This window comes from Protopterus annectens, chromosome 13.part0 (assembly GCF_019279795.1).
Source record: "Protopterus annectens isolate FY-2018-M chromosome 13.part0, PAN1.0, whole genome shotgun sequence".
NCBI classification, from domain to species: domain Eukaryota; kingdom Metazoa; phylum Chordata; order Ceratodontiformes; family Protopteridae; genus Protopterus; species Protopterus annectens.
This window is the reverse complement of record NC_056747.1, coordinates 816354622-816376499: the sequence shown is the minus strand read 5'-3', so window position 1 is coordinate 816376499 and position 21878 is coordinate 816354622. Positions and strand designations below refer to the sequence as shown.

Here is a 21878-nt window from a genome sequence, read left to right as displayed (position 1 = left end):
ATATCTGACAGCAAACAGGTTTAAGTTTTTGCATAGCAGCCGGACGTTCAGGTTGCCTGAGGAGGAGGATCCCACAATGAGAATACTACAACATGAGAATAGAAGGACATCACTGGGTTCTTCAAAGCTTAAAAGTTAATGATTAATGAAATTTCAGAAAGCTTGCAAGCTGTATGCACATGGGGGCGGGGTAAAAGATAAAACAAAGAACAGACACCAATTAATTGTAAGTAGAAGCACAGGCAATTACATGCATCTTAGCATGTATAACTTCAATTTCACGTTAATCAGGGCCTGTGATGTCAGTTGTCTATTTGGCAGAACTGTTCCTATTGGGAGGCTTAAACAATTATTTGAAGAAGTCTATAGTTATGCGTGTTTGTATTAATCTAACAGGTTATAGGGGTGTTCTGGGGGTGCGTTTATTTCTTTGAGAGTTTTTATTAAAACAAAAAGTCTTGTAAAATGTGACATAGGTTCCAAAGCTGATAAAAAAATGTATAAAAGATTAACCTGGCAAGCATTAATGTGTGCATGTATCACAAAAGCTGGAAACAGACTTTTAAAAAAGCTGACGCATATAATAGGTGGGAATAATGCCTTCTCACCATAATGGCACCACTTTCCATATCATCTTGTAATGTGAATAGTCTCATATGTATAGACAAAAAAGAAAAAAATACTCAACTATATTAAGAAATGCAGAGACACACATTTGGAAAGAACTGAGTATGTGAATTTGATAAAGAAAGAATTTAGGATGGATATTCTACAGAATACCAGGGAGAAAGGAAAAGAGGAATACTTATATTAATTGCCAGAGAAGCTCCAGTAGTGAAAGAAGAGGGAAAAAAGATAATAATGGCAGATTTGTAGTAGTAAGGAGCTACTGACATGGGATGACTATTATGCTGGCATGTACTTATATTCTACCTAAACTTCTACTACGAAGCTTAAAAAATTTTTTTTTGGGGGGGATAATCAGCTTTCAGCAGGGAATATTGTTTACAGATGGGGACTGGAATTGGATTTGCAATAATGAGGATGTATCTGAGGGCCTGGAAGGGAAAACATAGCAAAAGAGAGTAGACTTCTGAAACAATTTATGAAAATATTTGGTATGAATAACGTGAATTCAGTAATAGGAACTCGGGAGAATTTGCATATTATTTCCCAAGGCACAATACCTGGGCTAGATTAGACAGAAATTATATTTCACAGGCACATGTGCATTTACTTCAGAATTTTGATATACATCGAATAACTATTTTAAATCATGTGCCAATAATTACGGAGATAAAAATGCAGGGTAATGAAGTGAAGATGAGACAATGGCACTTCCCCACTTACCTGCTAAAAAGAGAAGAATTTAAGGAATGGATAGTAGAAAATATCAGGGAGTCATCAAGGAAGACAGAAAGTAATCCATAAGTTATAGCTAGTGAGTGATATAAAATGAAAGTGGAGTTTAAAAATAGGGTTAAAAAAAAAACAGATACAGTTAAGAAGTAATCAGCATTATTTAGACGGACTTACAGAGGTTAAATTATTGCAGAATAAGGGGACTCTCACAGTACAAAAGAGGAATAAGTGCAGAGTGCTAAAGATAAAATAAGGGAGTAACAGGATAATATGCATGAGTTTAGAAAGACTGTTGTTAAGCAAATGTTTTCTGGTAATAACTAACTCCATAGCATAAACACTTTTGGCACAACATCTTGGACAACAGAAAGTAGAAAGGGCTATTGCCAAACATAGGGAGCCTATAACAAGAAAAATAACCAGAGATCCTACAGAAGTATTAGACATATTTCAGAAATTTTAGGAAAATGAGGATGTGTCTGGCTACATACATAGACAGAAGCCTTACCTTCCACCATCACGTGGCCACAGTGGTGAGGAAATCCTTTTATGTTGCACAACTTGTAAGTAAGCGCACGGCAACTAGGTCCAAAGAGGTCATTATCCCACTGTATTCTGCCCTTATCACGCCAATCATAGAATAGAATGCTCACTTTGGTATGTACCTGACCATGCATTTGCAGCAACTAGAGCGACCTCAAAGGTTCCTTACAAAAAGAATACAAGGCATAACAAATCTGCCTTACACAGAGCACCTTAAAGCCCTTTCCCTCTACTTAGTGTCCTACAGACTGCTGATGTGTGATCTATGCCTGGCTTACAAAGCACCTGCAAACCCCACACTTATTCATCTCCTACATATGCGCAAGTCAGACAGTACCAGAAATACAAGGTCTAGGTACCTGAATTTCATCTGTGACACAAACGGAACATGCTGGAGAGACAGATGCGTGTCCCAGAGACTGCCCTCCCCATCCATGTGAAGCTGAGTCCGTCTATTACTCAGTTTAAGTACAACCTAGAAAGTGGATGGGCAACAGGAAATTTACACCGGGTTTGACACCCATGTCCCTTATGGGCAAAGGTAGCTGATAAATGCCTGGCCCTCAATGTCCAATTTTGATGCAGGACATCATTACTCTTTCGGGAAAACTTGGCTAGGCTTAGAAAGGCCCCATGGGTTGTTAGCCTAGTAACAGTCTATAAATCTAAAAAAATTTGTATAAAGCACAGAAGTTGGGAAATCAAGAAAAAGCACAAATAGAAATATCCATGTAAAACATAAACATGCCAAGGTTAGAGACAGATGAGGCTCAACAACTAACAGTTAAGACAGTAGGAGATGAGACAAATATGGCGATGTATAACCAATTTGCAGGAAAGTCTCTAGGAATAGATGGCATTCTGGTAGATGTTTGGAAGCTAGGAGGGAAGAAAGTGATAAAGATCTGGAAGTTTTTGTTTAAGAGTGTTTTATAAAGAGGTAAGGCACCAACATCCTGGAAAAAAGCTGTGGAGGCTGTAATACACGAAGACGGTACAAACTTATCTGGTCCAGCATCATATATGCCCATTTCAATTTTAAGCCATGATTATAAAGTCTGTATGTCTGTAATGGCTAAAAGAATGGCAAAGGTGATGCCAAAACTGATAGATATGGACAAATGTGGTTTTGTGGAAGGGAGGCAAGCAGTTGACAACATTAATAGAACAATGATGAATCTGAGGGAAGCAGATTGTAAGAAAATACCGCTGTTATTGGTGAGTCTTGATGCAGAAAAAGCATTTGACTGAGTAAGCTGGAATTTTATGAGTAGGGAAATGGAAGCATTTGCATTTCCTGATAAAATAATAGGATTAATTAGCAGGACATATGAGGGATCCGAGGCAGAAACCAATGTGGAAGGGTTCCTCATTGGAAATGTTGTACCTGAACAGAAGAACCAGGCAGGGGTGTCCTCCTTCCTTTTGTTACTTGTGTTATGTTTAGAACCATTGGCAAAGAAAATAAGGGACTCAAAAATGTAAGGATATAATTGGTATGATATTCAAGAAAAGTTGGCTTTACTTGCAGATATTATTTTGTACCACATAGGACCAGAAAAAGATATCTTACTGTGGTGGAACATTCTGAGACAGTGAAGATGAAACAAAGGCTATAGCTATAAACTAAGAACCCATATATATTAATTGGGTTCAGCAATACCCATATTTACAGGGAGATGATAAAATTAAGTATTTAGGAGAATGGATTAAAAAGGATTCTGTTATGGCAGCTATGGATATGTGGGAAGATATTAAAAGATAATACAAAAACTAAGAAACTGGAAGTTCTTACCTATGGATATGGATAACAAAATATAAGCAGTAAATATGTTTTTAGTCCCTTTAGTTTTATGCAGAGGTCAGGCATATTTTTATTATCCAGAGGAGATGTTGTGGACAGTAATTAATAAAGCATTGAAAGATTTTATTTGGGAGGGGAACAGGGAAATAGTCAAGTGAGATAAGTTGATCCTCCCAATAGAACAGGGAGGTTTAGGATTACCTGATTTGAAAGGATATTTTAGAGGTACTCAGTTAAGGCTCTTCAACATAACACAAGCAGAAAAGCTACAATTTAAAGTTGAAAGGAATGATGATGAAGTGGGGGGGACTAATTCAAGAAATAAGGAAATAATGGGATTTTGGACGCAGATCCTTAAGGAGGATAACAGTCATACATAATATTATATTCATAAAGTAGCAGAAAGTATACTAAGAACTAAGCCAACACAGGAAAGGAGGAAGGAGATTCTGCTATTAGGGGTACAAATAACAGGCAAAAGGGGTCTGGAATCTATTAGAGAAAGCTGTCAAAGGAACCAAGGTATTGGCAACAAATAATTAGAGAGGGAAAAGTAAAAGAATGGGAAAAGGCCAAGAAGATATTTGGAATACAGGCTAGTGATTGCCCTTCCTATCAGGATATGATATCAGAGTATAGGCAAAGAGAAAGGTATATGGGAATCCTAAATGAAAGAACTGTACTGGTTAAGTTTTTAATTGAATCTAGAACAGAATCTGCAGTTAAAAAGGGATAATTAATAAGGCACAATAACTACAGGAATCAATCAGAAAAGATTGGGAAGACAGATTAGATATGCAATTAAAGAAACAATGGGAGGACATATGAATGGCTCCCAAACAGGCAACCGAATCAAGCAGATCTACAATTTTTGCCTGGAAGTGTTTGCACAGATACTTTTTATACCCCAAGCAAGATCCAGAGAATGTTTCCTCAGATAGATGGCAAATGTTGGAGGTCTGATGGAGAAGAAAGTGGTAACAGGGAACATATGTTTTTGGCAGTGTAATGAGTTGGCAGACTTTAAAAATTCCCTACAGAGTACTCTCTCAGGAATAATGGGCGCGTAAATGAGTGCAAGTCAGGAAATGATTTTTCCAGCTAGGATACAGGATCTGAATAGTTTAGACATAGTAAGGCCTTGTTATGTTTAATTCTGGAGGCTGTCAGAAAAGCAATTACTAGAAAAAATAAATCAAAATCTAAATCAACTATACTTGAAGTAGTGAATATTGTAACAAGAGATAAAAGAACAAGTGGGATTTTTAGAAAAGAGTAGGAGTAAATTACATTGAAACAATGGAAATTGTGGGAACACCACATGCAGAAAAATGTTTTAGATGATAAATGAGATTTAAGAGAAGGCAGGAACTGAATAATTTATGTAATGTTGCTCAGACGGGTCTACATTATCTTGTCAAAAGCTGCTTACAGTGAATACGGCAACATCAAACAATAAACCATGAAATCTCACTAATGCGAATGGCCAGGTCACCGATTGTTTCCTACGGAAAAAAAAAAAAAAAAAATGTGTCCGTCATCGTAAAATTGCCCTTTACCTCACTGTAGTGTGATCTCGTAGTTGGTATATTTAGTTGGGGGGTATGGGGGGCACAGCCTTCCACTTTGTAATGATTTAGGTTGGGGGGGTGTGGGGGGCACAGCCTTCCACTTTGTAATGATTTAGGTGGTCTGCTGTGTTTGGTTGGTACACAGATTTTTTTTTCCCCTAGGGAAAAAAATCGGTGACCTGCACGTTCGCGTTAGTGGGATTTCACTGTTTATTGTTCGATGTTGCCGTACTCGCTGTAAACCGCTTTCAGCAAGATAATATAGACCCGCTTAGATTAAATGATATATAATAATATATGTGATATATAATTGTTTGTAAATGTGAACTTGTTAATATGGTTTGATTACGTTTGTATAGATGTAAGCGTGCCTATGTCCCAAGTGATAATTCAATAAAGGTGTTGAAACAAAAGGAGTAGCTGATGTCTGGAATAATCTATCAAATTATATAAGAGTGATCACTAGTTTAAATATTTTTAAGAAAAGCTTCAACACTTTTACAGAAATGACTGTTCTGGTATATTGACAGACTAGAAGGGCATTATTGCCTATACTTGAAATATCTGTATATATGTATAACAAAGAAACATCCTTTTCTCAACAGTTTCTCCCATGACATTATCCAACTTCTCCTACCCCAGTAAAGACACAAAAAAAAAAAAAGAAAAAAACTACAGCATAAAACCAGTAAGATGGGTAATAGGAACTCCTGGAATTATAGTCATCAGCAATGACCTACGAAAACCAACACATACTGTCAAAAGGACATTGTTTTATAAAATGAAGGGGGTGCGAGGTTAATGCAATACTCTTTGCAATACAACAATGCAGTAAGAAAAAAGCAAACAATGTTCAGAGATCAGAAATCAGTGAAATAGGCCACAACAAATTTAAAGTATCTGCCAACATATTTAGATCATACACTGTACTCAAAGCAAAACAAGATGGATGACACACTACATGTTCAAAACATTTGCAGAGAAGAAAGACTGCAATACCCCTTTTTTCTTCTTCAAAACTTATCCTTACCTTTCAAAGTATGCTTCTTCTTTTATCATCCAGCTCAACCACATTATCATCAGTTGTTCTTGTTCAGATGTACTTTAAAAAAAAAATGAACAAACACATCAAAGCAATGGCCACACACGTGTACATATAAAAACTATAATTCTAGCAAAGACCTACATACTACATACAACAATTACAGAATTTATACTCAATTTCTCTATACACATTTCAGTGAAATATACAGTGGCATCATATAATTATTTTGCACCAAAAAGTACAGTTGGGTACACTTACCATAAATGTAGATGTTCGAGTGTATTCACTGTTGCAGTCCTGACTTGTGGGATTTCCTGCCGTGAAAGCCTTTGGCTGCCCCAACTACCAGAGAAAACTCTTTCCTCCTCCTAAGGCTGGTGGATACTAACCTACGTCAGTACGCTTGAGTATATAATGAGCCAGACTATGTCATGAAATCATTTTTTTTCTTCTCCCCAAACAGGTAGGAGCCCCAACTGAGCAGTAGGGGACTAAGAAAGAGAGGACAAGGGGGTTCCGGCTCCCTTTGTTAGAAAAGAGGTTACAAGTATACTACCTAGTAGGTTAAGGGGGAAAGAGGGAGGGAAAGAAGACTGCAACAGTGAATACACTCGAACAACTACATTTATGGTGAGAGTACACAACTGTACTATGTTCTTCCTGTTTCACTGCTGCAGTCCTGACTTGCAGAAAGATTCTCAAAGCTGAAAATAGGGAGGAAGGAGATTAGGGAGAGGAGAGGATTCCCTGCAGTATGGGAGTGGCGAATCCTGCTCTGGACCTAGAAAAGGCTGCCAAGTGGTAATGTTTGGTGAAGGTATAAAACAAACAAAAAAATTACGCTGTGATCCCAAAACCCATAAACTTTAATTTCAAAAACTGTAGTAAGCAATGAAAGCAATAAAAACGGTTAATTGCTTTCATCTATATTATTTTTAGACATCAGAACCGTATAAAAGCTAAAAGGTTGCCATTAAATACCCCTGACATAATATACACACCTCCATCAATAAAACATCACAAATCGACTTGTATAACAAACTCCGTGAAGTTCTTAAAGAACCATTATCAAAATGAAACAAATATAAAAATACTTCCAAAATCAGACAATAGATAAATAAAAATGTAAAAAGATGTTTTAAAAGCTTGTTGGCCTTTATTTTCAATTCACTGGCTATGGACATGCCATTGTTAATCCTGGGTGGAACAGTCAAATCTAGTCAACTGCCAAAGCATCTCCCAGTGCAATAAAGTGCTCTTTCAGTCACCGGAATAGGCAGTAGCTAACACTTGTTCAAAAAACAGGAACATAAACTTAAAGCCCTCACAGGTCAAAGAATGTCTAGCAAGGGCATTTCTATTATCAGCACGTTGTATACTGTACAGGTGTTGAGGGCATTAATGATCTTAACACTCGGCACAAAAAGCAAGGTAAACCACTCTTTCAGAACAGTTAACCTTGCCACCTTCAGCACTTCTTTTTATTTTATCATACAGCCACCCCATGTAATTACTTTCTATATACTTTCACTGATGGCATCTGCCACATTTGTGGGTCACTGGAAAGGTTACAGTAATGTTCATGGGTGGTCTTTATAAAACACCCTTAACATTACATTTTATCTTGCATGTAAAAATAGGCTGTCGTGTACTTAATAATTTGGTAGTATCGTTACACTGAAACATGGACCAATTTTTACAAATGATATTCTCAATATCCAAATGTCCAAGGAATAATGTAATACCATATTATTCTGAGTATTAAATCCAGCCCTATCAAGGTTGTTAGGACCGATGTTCTTAATCAGTCCTTGTTTAATAATCAGGCCATAAATGCCTTGTGTCTCTGCCCACATTTTAGTTTCAATGGTGTTAAGCACAGAATCAGGGTAACCTCGATCTGTAAACATGTTTTTAAGCATTAAAAATTCTTGCGGACAAACCTTATCATCTGAGGTAAGCCTCGACATTTTAATGTATAGACTCTTCACAACTCCCTTTTTTCTGGTGAAAGGGGTGACAACTGAAGAAAAAAAAAGAAAAATATTACAAAATGTGGGTTTTCTATAAACTCTGGTCTCCAGACCCTCGTTCGGTTACCATTGAAAGTTGATGTCCAAATAGTTGATCTCACAAGGACTGATATGATAAATAAATTTAAAAAAAATTGGTACTCATCTCCATTTGTCTCATAAGATCTGTAAATTGATTCTGATCACCTTGCCAAATGAATAACAAGTCATCCAAATAGAGATAATAACCAATACAGTACTTAAATAATGGGAGTTGGAAAAGAATATAGAGTTCCCATTTAAGTAATACACCATTAGCAAATGTGGGGGCACACAAGGCCCCGATAGCAACACCAGTGAGCTGTTTATAATATTCCCCACAAAACATAATAAAGTTGTTAGTGAGCACAATGTCCATAAAATTATGGGTGAGACTCTCCATCATTTTCAGTTAAACTGCCAAACTTATGGACCATCTCGTCAAATCACTGTAATCCCTCTTTCATGGGGTACAACAGAAAAAAGACTGCACATCACAAGTGGCAAAAAAAAAGCACTCATGGCTCATAACAACAATTTGTAGCTTATCCAGCAAATCCCATAAATCACAGATATGTCAAAAATTACAAAACACGTTAAGTTTTAAATCAATGGATTTTGTAAGAGGTCCTATTATAGAACCCGCAGAGGCCACAACAGGGCGCAATAGGGGATTTAATATATTTGAATGAAGCTTCGGAATCCTGAAAATCTTACAACATGGTCAGTCATCTTTAAAAACTCCTAAAGTTCCAAAGAGATTTGGTTGAATAAAAGCAGCCTATCCAGTGCAACATTAATGCTTCTGTATGCAATGTTAAGCTCATTAACTGAAGCTGAACCAAAAACCTCAGTGTCTCCTAAGACCGTACATATGACCTGCATAATCCTAATTATACATAATCACTAGGCCACCCCCCCCCCCTATCGGGTTTCATACAGCTAATATCTTTCTCCATTACAATGGAAGTCAAAATATATCTGTTTTTCAGCAGTAAGATTATAATAGCCATATTTACATTTTTTCTTCAATAAAACCTGAATCTCCCTTTAACAAACTTTTTCAAACATGTGAATCACAGGATGTAATGGGGGGGTAGCCAAACTTTTCCTCTTAAACTTGTTGTAATCAATAAATGGATCAATCCATCAATGTCTGCACATTCAATTTGCGAGTAAAAAATTTCAAATCAAGTAAGGTATACTCAACATTGGCAATACTTGAAAGTATAAAGTTAAACACTTTCAAAAATAATGCATGATGCACGGGCTCAATGTTGATCTCAGTAAAGCTGTAAATACTGAAATCGAAAGAAGAGGTAATATTAATAGTACCTTGAGATGAACCCAATAGGCTTTCGCTTGCTACCGTCTCTGTCGTTTCCTGTCCTTTTGATTTTTGCACTTTCTGCTCGCCCTCCTCCAAGTGGCCTGGTTGCCTGGAGTCTGTACATTCAAAGTTTGTCTGTTCACTCTCTCTCTGATCTCTTGAGGGAGACCTCCTCTAAAGGGGCCTCCTGGTCAATTTCATCTTCAATGTACAGGTGTTCCCAGTCATTGTTATAGCTAGACAAAACAGATTGTTTCTCAAAATTTCCAGGAGGGTTTGGGTACACATTCTTATTACGATGGTCTAAATTGTCACAAATTAGCTTTCTGTCCTTTCCATTTTTCGATAGAACACCCTATTGTCGATGTTATGAAATACCCAATTAAAATACTCTTTATATTGTGGAAAAACCAAGCCATTCATAATAGAATTCACCAGTTTGTTAATGTTCTCTTTGTACTTCTTCATACATCTATCATTCTCCTTTACAATTAATCAAGCCAGGTTGAGCCCAGCCCGATCAAACAGTTCTAATAGCTCCAAATGAAAGGGACTATTTAATTCCACCCCTTGTGGATACTTCCAAAACCAAAGTCCCTTTGGTATGTGACCTCTTTGTACACTCTCATCCAAAAAATATTATCCAATTGAAGTGATTTACATTTGAAAAGGTGTTTCTCCAGGGAGTCATTCTGTTCTTTCAGTGTTAAATAGTGACCATCAGCTGATTGTATCTGCTCTCTACCTCCAGGAACAGTCGTATTGTCCAACCATTTGTTGACCTTAGAGGTAGAAGTAAAATCCTGTGTGTCCCCCACTAGATGACTTGTGTGTATTTTGTAAATCACAGTCTGTTAGCCTGGAGTTTCTACACTGCCAATGTTCCCAGGTTGAGTATTCTGATTAAAATGCAAAAAGGCTTGAGTGAATTGTTGGGTAAGTTGCTGAACAAGCAATGTTAAGTCAACATGTTCAAAAGGAGGTGAAAGTTGCAAGTTGTTAAACAAATCCTAAGAGCCACTGGCTGACTTACCCGGGAACTTCGAGTAAACAATCCAAATAGAAAAAAATACAAATAAACAAAGGAATACAGAACTAGTAATAAAACTCAATCTAAAACGAACAGAAAAAACAGTATGCTGTGCTCCCAAAAACCATAAACTTTAATTTCAAAAACTGCAGTGAACGATAAAAACAAAAAAAGTGGTTAAACGCTTTCATCTATATTATTTTTTAGACATCATCAAAATCATATTAAAGCTAAAAGGTTGCCATGAAATACCCCTGATGCAACATCCATCAACAACCAATAACAAATCGACTTGTATAACAAACCCCGCAAAGTTCTTAAAGAACTACTATCAATATGAAACAAATACAAAAATACTTCCAAAAAGTAGATAATAAATAAAAATGTAAAAAAGTGTTTTTAAAGCTTGTTGGCCCTTCTTTTCAATTCACTGGCTATGGATATACCATCGTTAATCCCAGGTGAAACAGAAACATTTAGTCTTAATGTCAAAGCATCTCCCGGTGCAATAAAGTGTTCTTCCAGTCACTGGAGTAGGTAGTAGCTAACACTTGTTCAAAACCAGGAACAGTTAAACTGGCTGGATTTAATATTCAGAATAATATGGTATTACATTATTCCTTGGATGTTAAGGATATTGAGACCATCATTTGTAAAAACTGGTTCATGTTTCAGTGCGACGATACTACCCAAATTATTAAGTACATGATACCCTGTTTTTACATACAAGAAAAAACATATTAAGTATATTTTAGAGAGACCACCCTTGAACGTTACTGTAACTTTTCCAGTCACCCACAAATGTGGCAGATGCCATCAGTGCGAGTATATAGAAAGTAATTACATCGGGTGGCTGTATGACAAAATAAAAAGAAGTGCTAAAGGTGGCGATTTTAACTGTTATTCTGAAAGAGTGGTTTACCTTGCTTTTTTTACCCAGTGTCAAGCTTTCTATATAGGCAAGACCATTAATGCCCTCAACTGCAGGATTTATCAACACCTGCACAGTATACAATGTGCTGATAATAGATGTGCCCTCGCTAGACGTTCTCTGACCTGCGAGGGCTTTGTTTAAGTTTATGTTCCTGGTTCTTGAACAACTGTTAGGCACTGCCTCCTCCAGTGACTGGAAAAACACTTTAATGCGCAGGGAGATGCTTGATGCTTTGGAAGTTAAGAATAGATGTGACTGTTCCACCAGGGATTAACAATGGTATATCCACTGCCAGGGGATTGAAAAAAAGAGCCAACAAGCTTTAGAAGCATCTTTTTATATTTTTATTTATCATCTGTCATCTAATTTTTGGAAGTATTTTTACAATTGTTTCATTTTGATCGTAGTTCTTTAAGAACTTTGCAGGGTTTGCTATACAAGTCAATTTGTGATTGGTTGTTGATGGAGGTGCATAATATTACATCAAGTGTATGTAATGGCAACCTTTTAGCTTTTATACGGTTCTGGTTTGTCTGTTTTTTTTTTTTTTTTCTATTTGGTGAAGGTATGCACAAAGGACCAGGTGGCAGTTTTTAGGATGTCTTTGGTAGGGACCCCTTTTAAGAAGGCAGTAGAGGTTGCAGTAGCCCTACTGGAGTGTGACCTGACAGTCTCAGGAGATATTTTTGCCATGATGGCTATAACAAAAAGAGAGGGAGATACAGTTCAAGATGGTCTGTTTAGAAGCACGTTTTCCCTCAGAACCAGGGGCAAAGGTCACAAAAAGCTGGTCAGATTTTCTCATGGCTCTTGTTCTGTCAAATAAATAGGTAAATATAGGTAAATAGGTTAGTACTAAGCTAACTGCTCTTACGAGCCATTTTAAGCCTAGCCAATTATCCCTTGTGAGACTCAAACCCTGCACTTTGCGTTTGTAAGGCAAACACCTTAACTATTAGACCACCCTCCCAAGATGGTAGTGCAGCTGCCTATGCACATTCAAAGAATGGAGTATTCTTTCCCCTTTGTTCTGGAGGTTGGGAAAGAATATAGGCACATGAATGGCTTGATATAGAGAAGTGCCAGTGATCACCTTGGGCATGAAACAAGGGTTAGTTTTGAGGGAAACCCTGTCTGGGTGGAAGATGAGGAATGGTTCCACCGCCATGAGAGCCTGCAATTCAGAGACCCTCCTGGCTGAGGTGATAGCCAGCAGCAGGGCAGTTTTCCAAGTTAAAAACTTCAGTTGGGCAGAGGCTGCAGGTTCGAAAGCAGGCAATGTCAATTTTTCCAGAACAGAGTTAAGGTCCCAAGGGGTAAAGTTGTCTCCTGAGCAGTCTGATGTGGATGATTCCCCTAAGAAATTTTCTTAACAGGGGATGGGAAAAGACAAAAGGAAGGGAAGGTATATGAGCCAAAATGACAGATGCATGAATTTTAATGGAGGAGTAGGAGAGGTCTTTATCAACCAGACTAGCCTGGTAATCTAGCATGGAAGCAATTGGGGTTGAATCCGGATTATGGTGCTTCTGCTGGCACTAGATGGAAAATCTTTTCCACTTACCTGATTATGATTTCCTAGTGCTAGGCCTTCTGGATTCCTTCAGAATGCCCTGGTTAGGGTAAACTTGTTCCTGGATGCTGTGGAATTATCCAAGAAGAAAGGCTGTGCATCTGCAGGCTGGGGTGCACAATCCTTCTCTTGTCCTGAGTGAGAAGATCGACTCTCTGGGGCAACAGTCATGGACTCTGGTTGGTTAGTTTGAGAAGCAGAGAATACCACTGTTGCCTAGCCAGTCTGGGGCTACCAGTATTGCCCTTGGACTCTCTTCTCATCATTAGAAGCACTCGAGGTAGTAGGGATAAGGCAGAGAATACATAAATGAAGTGGCAAGTCCAAAGGAAGGAGAAAGCATCTGTTCTCCTGGCTGATTTCTGTTTGATCCTGGAAGAGAATCTTTCCAGTTGAGCGTTTTCCTTGGTGGTGAAGAGGTCTATCTGTGGAACTCCCCATCTCTGGGCCATGCTGAGAAATATTTTCCAATGCAGATGCCATTCGTGGGGGTCCATTAAGTTTCTGCTGAGGTGAGATGCTAGAGTATTTTGAACCCTTGGATTGTATTTTGCCATGAAGTACACCACCAAAGAGTGAGCAGTTTCCCAAACTTGAATCACTAGGTGGCATAGAAGGTAATAGTGTGTGTCCCCCTGTCTGTTTATGTACCACATAACTGTGGTGCTGTCTGTTTTGACTAATTGAGGCCCTGGCTCTCATTTTTCCTTGAAAGCTATCAGGCCTTTTTACACTGCCATAAGCTCTTTCCAGTTTATGTGCCTGTCCTTGAACTGAACCTCCCATTTCCCTTGGGGTTGTAGGTGTTGAACGTGGGCCCCCCCAGGTTGTCTGAGGTATCTGTGGTGAGAATTTGGCCTGGGGAGTGAATCTAAATGGAAGGCCCTGATTTTGGGCACAAGCCTCCACCATGCAAACTCCTCTTTGAGACAAGAAATCAGCTGCATCTTGGTTATCAGGGCCTGAGAGTGCTGGCACCATACATCTTTGAGGTACCACTAGAGTTTCCTCATGTGCAGCCTGGGCAGGGGAACCACGAGGATACAAAATGCCATATATCCCAGTGCTCGGAGAAAGTCTATGGTTGAGATGCATTGTTTCTGCTGGATTCTTTGAAAGTAGTGGGTCAAAAAGGAGACCTTGTCTGGGGGAAGAAAGGCTTTTTGAAGTGACGAGTCCAAGAGTGCCCCCAGGAAAACTATCCTGTTGGTTGGAACAGTGTTGGATTTTTGCAGATTTATTGTAAAGCCCACGGAGGACAGCAGGTCTTGTGTAGACTTCAGATCATTGGGAAGTTTTGATAGGTTTGTGGCCCCTATCAGGCAATCATCCAGGCAGGGGTATATTTGGACCCCACTGGTCCTGCAGAATGCAATTGCAGGGCTAAGCACTTGGTGAAAACCCTTGGAGCAGGAGACAAGCCAAAAGGCAGTGCTGAAAAATAACTGGAACCTGCTCTGAAGTGGAAAAAGCTTGTGTGTGATTCTTGAATTGGGATGTGCAGGTAGGCATCTTTTAGACACAGAGAAACCATAAAAGCCCATGGGGATATCATGGGCAGGAGTTTTTGAAGAATCAAAATTTTGAATTCTGGAACCGGGGAAACTGACTGAGGTTGGACAAGTCTAAGATAGGACACACCAAGAGCCTTCTTTTCTGGGAACTAGCAATAGACTGGAGTAGAACCCTTTGCCTTTTTGATGTTCTGGAACTGGTTCCAATGATGACTGAGAACACAAAATCTGCATTTGAGAAAGGGCCTCTGTTTTCTGAGTGAGGAGTATCTGGATAGCCTGAGTATTTTTAAAGGCTCTTTGAAAGTGAGTTTGTAATCATTTGAAATAATGTCTAGAACCCACTTGTCTGAAGTAATAAGAGTCCAGTTTTGTCTGAACAGGGACATCATTCCTCCTAATCTTGTTGGGGGGGGGGGAGAGTTATTGTTGCCCTCTGGCAGAGGCCTTGGGCCTAGAACTCCCTTGCCTGAAAGTTTCAGAGGTCCATTGCCTGGGTCTCGGCAACTGTTGCTGCTGCCTACGAGTTCTTTCCCACTGGGTCTTCCTCTGTCTGCTTCTAGGTTGGGAGGGAAAGGACCAGTGTTTAGTGGAGAAGTTCCTACTAAACCCAAGAGGCTGAACTTGGAGGAAGTCTTTCACAGTCTGCATAGACTTAGCTTTGTCTTATCTTTTTAAGAACAGCCTCAGCTTTAGGTCCAAAGAGGAATTCCTTGTCACAGGGAGCATCAAGAAGGTTGGACTTGACATGGTCAGGATGAGATTGTTCCCTAAGCCAAGCATGCCTTCTAATAACTGGGCCAGTGGCAACTGCTCAGCTAGAAGCCTCCATAGCATCATACCCACAGTGTAAGGAATGCCTTACTACCTGAGAACTGGAGTGGCAGAGATCCAACTGCTCTTTGGAAAGGTTTTTATCGTCCAGTGAAGAGACCTTTTATTTAAGCAGATCCAGAATGGTTTGCCAATATTTAATCATGTGAAACTGACAGTTGAGAGCCCTCATAGTAAGGGTGGCTGATGTAGATACCTTTTTCCCAAATTTATCAAGGGCCCTGCTCTCTCTATCCATAGGTACAGGGTTTCTACAGGAACTGGCTCTAGCCTCTTAAGGTCCTGGGGTGACAACCTCTGGATCAGCAGAATGGTTTTTGAGAAGGTATTTATGGGAGTCCTGTACCCTATAAAACCTGCCTGATTTACGAGGGGTTGGAGGAAGACAGTAAGCATTCAAGGAGGAACCCTGGAAGACATCCACAACCACCTCTAAAATAGGTGGAACAGAAAGAGGCTTGTGCTCTGGCAGATCCAGAAACTCCCTAATTCTCTTTTTTGACTAAGGGTATTCCTATGCTTCCCACTGGAAATGTTCCCTCATAACATGGAGAGTCTCACCAAAGGTGTTATCCTCTGGGGGGGGGGGGGGGCAGAGGCCAGGTTCTCCTCTGAATCCTCAAAAGAAGTGAGGAGGGTCCTTCTTCAGAACCAGAAGCAGACCCTTCTAGGTCTGAATTTTCATGAAATTCAAAAGGATCTGGGAAAGCCTCAGAAGTAGGATGCCTTTTCCTTTTACCTGGGGAGGCATCCCCAGGTGCTTGTCTAGACCTAACTATGGCGATCAGGTCTTCAGCCAGTTTAACAAAGACATGTTGGGATCCCTGAAAAAGGGAGGCAGTAGGCCTAGGTGAAGGCCCAGCAGCAGTATTTTTCTTAGTAGTGTGTAGGCCGAAGCCACAAAGGAATGTCACCAGGAAGAGAAAATTTTTTGGAAGCCAAGACCTGCATAGGCCCCAGGCCCAACCTACAAACTGAAAGCAAGCGGCTGTGCAGAAGGAAAGGGACCTGATGGCACGGTGGACTCCAACTGAATCTCAACAGAGGCTTGCCCCACCACCTCAGACATAGAAGGGAGGCCACAAAAATGCCTCACCTTCTTCAACAATCACAAGCCTTAGAAGGCGAAACAGACAGGAGAATGGTTGTCATCCAAGGCACTAAGCTTTTCTCTTATGCCTAAGGCTGCTCAACCTCTGAATGACTGGTGGATGCCATCAGACAATGATGAGAAGATTCACGACTAAGGAATCCAGCTAAAATCTCGGCCCTACATCTGATCACCCTAGAATTAAAGCAGGCACAAAAGTGGCAACTAGGGAAGCCGTGATCCAGGTCTAAACACGTGACACAAAGCATGTGGAAATCTCTGTGTGGGATATGATTACCACAGCAGATAAAATTATTTACTTTACCTGACATGAGTTTAAGGCAAAACAAAGGAGTTCTCCAATGGGGTACTTATCTTTCCGACGACTTCTCTCTGGTGTGGCCCGACAAATGCACTGAAATACTGCTTCGGGCTCAGACAGCAAGAAAACACGGATTTCATGATGTAGGGTGGCTCCCTATATACACAAGCATATTGATGTCAGTTAGGGTGTTAACCAGCCTTAGGAGAAGGAAAGAGTTTTCTCTGGTAGTCGGACTGGCCAATGACTTTCAAGGCAGGACTACAACAGTGAAACATGAAGAACATCCTGAGATTTTCTGTTGTACAGGAGAAACTGGAAGAACAGACTATTCACTTCATGAAATCACAAATAAGCAACTAGACTGGCATTAAACTGCAGCACTTGTTAACTGAAAAGGCACACTGAGGATATGCTCCAAACTTGGCCCCGAGAAAGCAGCAAAGACTAGAAAGATGTAATCATACCAGCAGAAGGAGCTGATCCTGACAAAGCTGTGCAGAAGGGCAAAGTATTAAAAAAGTACAGTTTTGTACCTACCATAAATGTAGATGTTCGAAGATCCACATTGCTGCAGTCCTTACATATGGGTAATCCGCTGTCCTCGGTCGGCCCGAATACCAAAGTATTAGGCTGACGTCGGTCATGGGCGCTCAGATCTGACATCAGAGCGTCAGGGTATTAAAGTGCATGACCGACGTCATATCCTCAGTCTTTTCTTGCCCCAGATGTCAGAAGGCCCTAAAAAGAAAAGGCCACAGCCAAAAATAGAATACTTCCCAAAAGGCATGTACAAATAACAGCTACCACCCAAACCATACAACCACTCCAAACTACAGAGGGGAAGGAGGGAGGGTAATTGGACTGCAGCAATGTGGATCTTGAACATCTACATTTATGGTAGGTACAAAACTGTACTATGTTCTTCATCTCACATTGCTGCAGTCCTTACATATGGGTAGAATCCCAAAGCAGAGGTAAAGGGAGGCTGGCAAAATCATAAAGCATTGGGAGCTGCCAAAATGCCCTGTAAGATTGCAGTGGCAAATCCAGCCCTAGATTTGGAATAAAGAGGAAGGTGGTAATGTTTAGAAAAAGTATGCACTGAACTCCAAGTAGCTGCCTCCAAAATGTCTTTAGTAGCTACTCCCCTTAAAAAAGCTGTAGAAGTGGCAGTAGCCCTAGTGGAGTGAGGTCTGATTCCAGCCGGAATCTCCTTACCATGAAGAGAATAACAAAAAGCAATACAAAAGCCAATCCACTTAGAAATAGTTTGTTTTGAAACATGTTTCCCCTGAGAATTCAAAGCAAAAGAAACAAACAACTGCTGAGACTGTCTGAACCCTTTAGTCCTGCTCAAATAATAATGCAACTGCCTGTGAATATCCAAAGTGTGCAAAATTTTCTCCCCTTTATTTTGGGGATCTGCATAAAAAGTAGGCAAATGAATTGATTGGTTCAAGGCCACATTTGAAACCACTTTAGGCATAAAAGTAGGATTAGTACGCAGAGATACTCTATCCTTATGAAAAATTAGGAAGGGTTCAACTGCCATAAGAGCCTGTAATTCAGAAACCCTTCTAGCAGACGTAATGGCCAACAAAAAAGCAGTCTTCCAAGACAAAACCTTTAACTCAGCCGAAGCTGCAGGTTCAAAAGGAGGTAAAGTAAGTTTTTCCAACACAAAATTGAGATCCCAGGCAGAAGTAGGAGCTCTACGTGGGGGTCTTATGTTCTTTGCCCCTCTAAGAAATCACTTAAACAAAGGATGAGAGAATAATGGAGGGTCACAGTCATAGTGAGCAGAAATGGCTGCAGCATGAACTTTTATAGAGGAGAAAGACAAACCTTTGTCTAATAATTCTGTAAGATATTGAAGAGAAACACTTAAATCAGGCCTGGAAACATCAAAGTCCTTTGTTTTGCTCCAAATTAAAAATCTCCTCCATTTATCAGCATAAACTTTCCTTGTACTAGGCCTTCTGGCCTCCAAAATAACATTCAAAACTTGTTGTGGAAGCTGCGACCCTCCAGGTTCTAGAACAGAATACGCCAGGCTGTTAGATGCAGGGACTGAATCCTGACATTGAGGAAATGATTGCCCTCCTGTGACAAAAGGTGCGGAATCGAAGGCAAAGGCCATGGAGGCTCCCGTACTAAACTCCTCAGCAGAGGGTACCAGTGCTGTCGAGGCCAATCTGGAGCTATTAGTATCATGGAGGGTTTGTCTTGTCTGACCTTCAAGAGTACCCTGGGGAGGAGAGGCAGAGGAGGAAAGGTATAGACGTGAAGATTGCTCCAACTGAATGATAGAGCATCCACTTTCCAAGCTGTGGGATGAAACATTTTTGTGCAAAACTTTGGCAACTGGAAATTTAGTGGAGAAGCGAACAGATCTATGTCTGGAGTTCCCCATATCACTGTCAATTTTCGAAATACATGAGGATCCAATTTCCACTCGTGGGGATCCACTATCTGTCTGCTCAAAACATCTGCTAAGGAGTTCTGTGCTCCTGGTAGAAATCTTGCCTGAAGATTGAGGTGTAAACTGAGAGCAGTCTCCCACAAAATCATTGCTTGCCTGCAAAGAGGGTACGAATGGGTTCCCCCTTGCTTGTTGATGTACCACATGACAGTTGTGTTGTCTGTTAGAATCAACACTTGCCCTGGGTGAAGTAAATCCTTGAAAGCCATTAATGCAAATTGGACTGCTAACATCTCCTTCAAGTTGATATGTAAATGTTGAAGTCTGGCAGGCCACGTGTCTTGCACCCATTTTCCATTGAGGTGTGCTCCCCAAGCCTTGTCCGAGGCATCTGTCGTTAAAATCTGACTCGCCTCTGGTCGGGTCACAGAGAGTCCCTTGTTTAGGTGACATTCCTGAGCCCACCACAAAAATCCTTTTGAATGCAAGGTATTATTTGAATGACAGTGTCCAGATCTTGGCAGTGCTGTGTCCATACATTTTTGAGATACCATTGTAGCTTCCTCATATGCAGTTTGGCATTGGGAAGCACCAGAATACAAGATGCCATGAACCCCAAGGCTTGAAGGACTGTCCTTGCAGTCAGCCTGGACCGTAGAGACAATTGATGGAAGTAAAGAGTAAGGTTCTTTTGCTTGTCCGAGGTCAAAAAGGCCATCTGGGAAGCTGTATTCAGTCTCACACCCAGAAAGCACATTTCCTGAGAGGGTACTAGACTGGACTTTGTTTCGTTCACAGAATACCCTAGGCACCTTAACACTGCCATCACATACTGTAGATGATGAAGAAGTTCGTACTTGTCTTGAGCAAGAATCAGGCAATCGTCCAAATAAGGATAAATCTGTATTCCTTTTAACCGTAAGAAGGCTATCACTGGAGCCAGAACCTTTGTGAATACCCTGGGCGCAGTAGATAAGCCAAAGGGCAATGCAGAGAACTGATAATGTAAAGTCCCAGCCCGAAAACGCAGGAACCTCCTGCAACTGGGCCTGATAGGAACATGAAGATAAGCCTCTTTGAGATCCAGAGTTACCATCCAGTGATCTTTGCCCAACAGAGGTAGAAGTTGTTGCAACGTCAACATTTTGAATTTTGGAATGTCTAGGTATGTGTTGAGAATAGATAAATCCAAAATCGGTCTCCAAGTGTTTCCTTTCTTTGGTACTAGAAACAGGCGAGAATAAAATCCTAGGCCCACTTCTGACAGAGGGACCTGCTGTATAGCCCCCATTTGAAGAAGTAAAGAAATCTGCTTGTGAGCCTCTACCCTTTGTTGAGGAGGAACGTCTGGCATGCCTTTGAAAGGAGGCAATGTATGGAAATAAAACTTGTAGCCTCGGTCTATAATGTCCAGCACCCATTTGTCCTGGGTGACTAAAAGCCAGTTTTGCTTGAAGAGTGCTAACTTTCCTCCCAAAGGAGCCGCCAGACAGGAAGAATCTGGCAGCTGAAAATGCAGGTCATTGGGCCTGTTTACGAAAGGACTGGCCCCTGCCCTCACCTGCAGATTGTGCAGGTGAACTCCACGTCCTAGGCCTAAAAGTACTCTGAGCTCTGCCCCTACCACGTCTAGATCTACCCCTAGACTGTGAATCAGAAGAAGGATAAGCCCATCCCTTAGTAGGCCAATTCCTGCTAAACTTGGGAGGCTGCACCTGCAAAAAATCTTTAACAGTCTGCATAGACTTAGCCTTGTCTTCCATTTTCTTCAAGACAGATTCCACAGGAGAACCAAACAAAACTTCAGACTGTAAAGGAGCATCCAAAATTCTAGTTTTAACATGCTCTGACAAATTCTGATCCTTAAGCCAGGCGTGCCTGCGAATAACTGAACCAGTGGCAGCCACCCTGGAAGAAGCCTGTAAAGCATCGAAACCACACAGCAAAGAATGCTTACCCACCTGTTCAGAGGCATGTACCAAATCCTGTAATTCTTTACATTCTATGCCCTCTGCCAAAGCATCCACTTTAGATTTTAGTTGAGTAAGAAGAAAATTCTGATACTTCAACATATGAAACTGGCAATTCAAAGCCCTCATTGCTAAAGTGGAAGAGGTATACACTTTCTTACCCCATCTATCCAAAGCTCTAGCATCCTTATCAATAGGAACTGGATTCTTTACAACAGAAGCCCTGACACCCTTAGTCCCTGGCTAATAGTTTCTGGGTCAGCCCTCGGACTCTTATACAGATATTTATGAGCCTCAGGTACTCTGTAATACCTGTCTGGCTTAACTGGCGCAGGAGGCAGAGAGTCTGGATTAAGGGAAGCCTCGGAGAAAACGTCTTGAACAACATCCAAAACAGGAGGTATAGCCAAGGGCCTATGTTGTGGTAAAAACAAAAACTCCCTAAGCCTCTTTTGGGAATCTGAGAAATCCTGACCTTCC

The 21878-nt window shown here is 40.5% G+C and overlaps 1 protein-coding gene across 1 annotated transcript in view; it reads right to left on the bottom strand.

Annotated features, from left to right (window-relative positions):
• INTS2 (integrator complex subunit 2) overlaps positions 1-21878 on the bottom strand; it is a 1434855-nt gene that overhangs the window by 926926 nt on the left and 486051 nt on the right. Inside the window, exon 9 of the mRNA XM_044054536.1 lies at positions 6311-6382. Within this exon, the coding sequence (XP_043910471.1) occupies positions 6311-6382 (72 nt within the window). The remainder of the gene's footprint in view (positions 1-6310; positions 6383-21878) is intronic.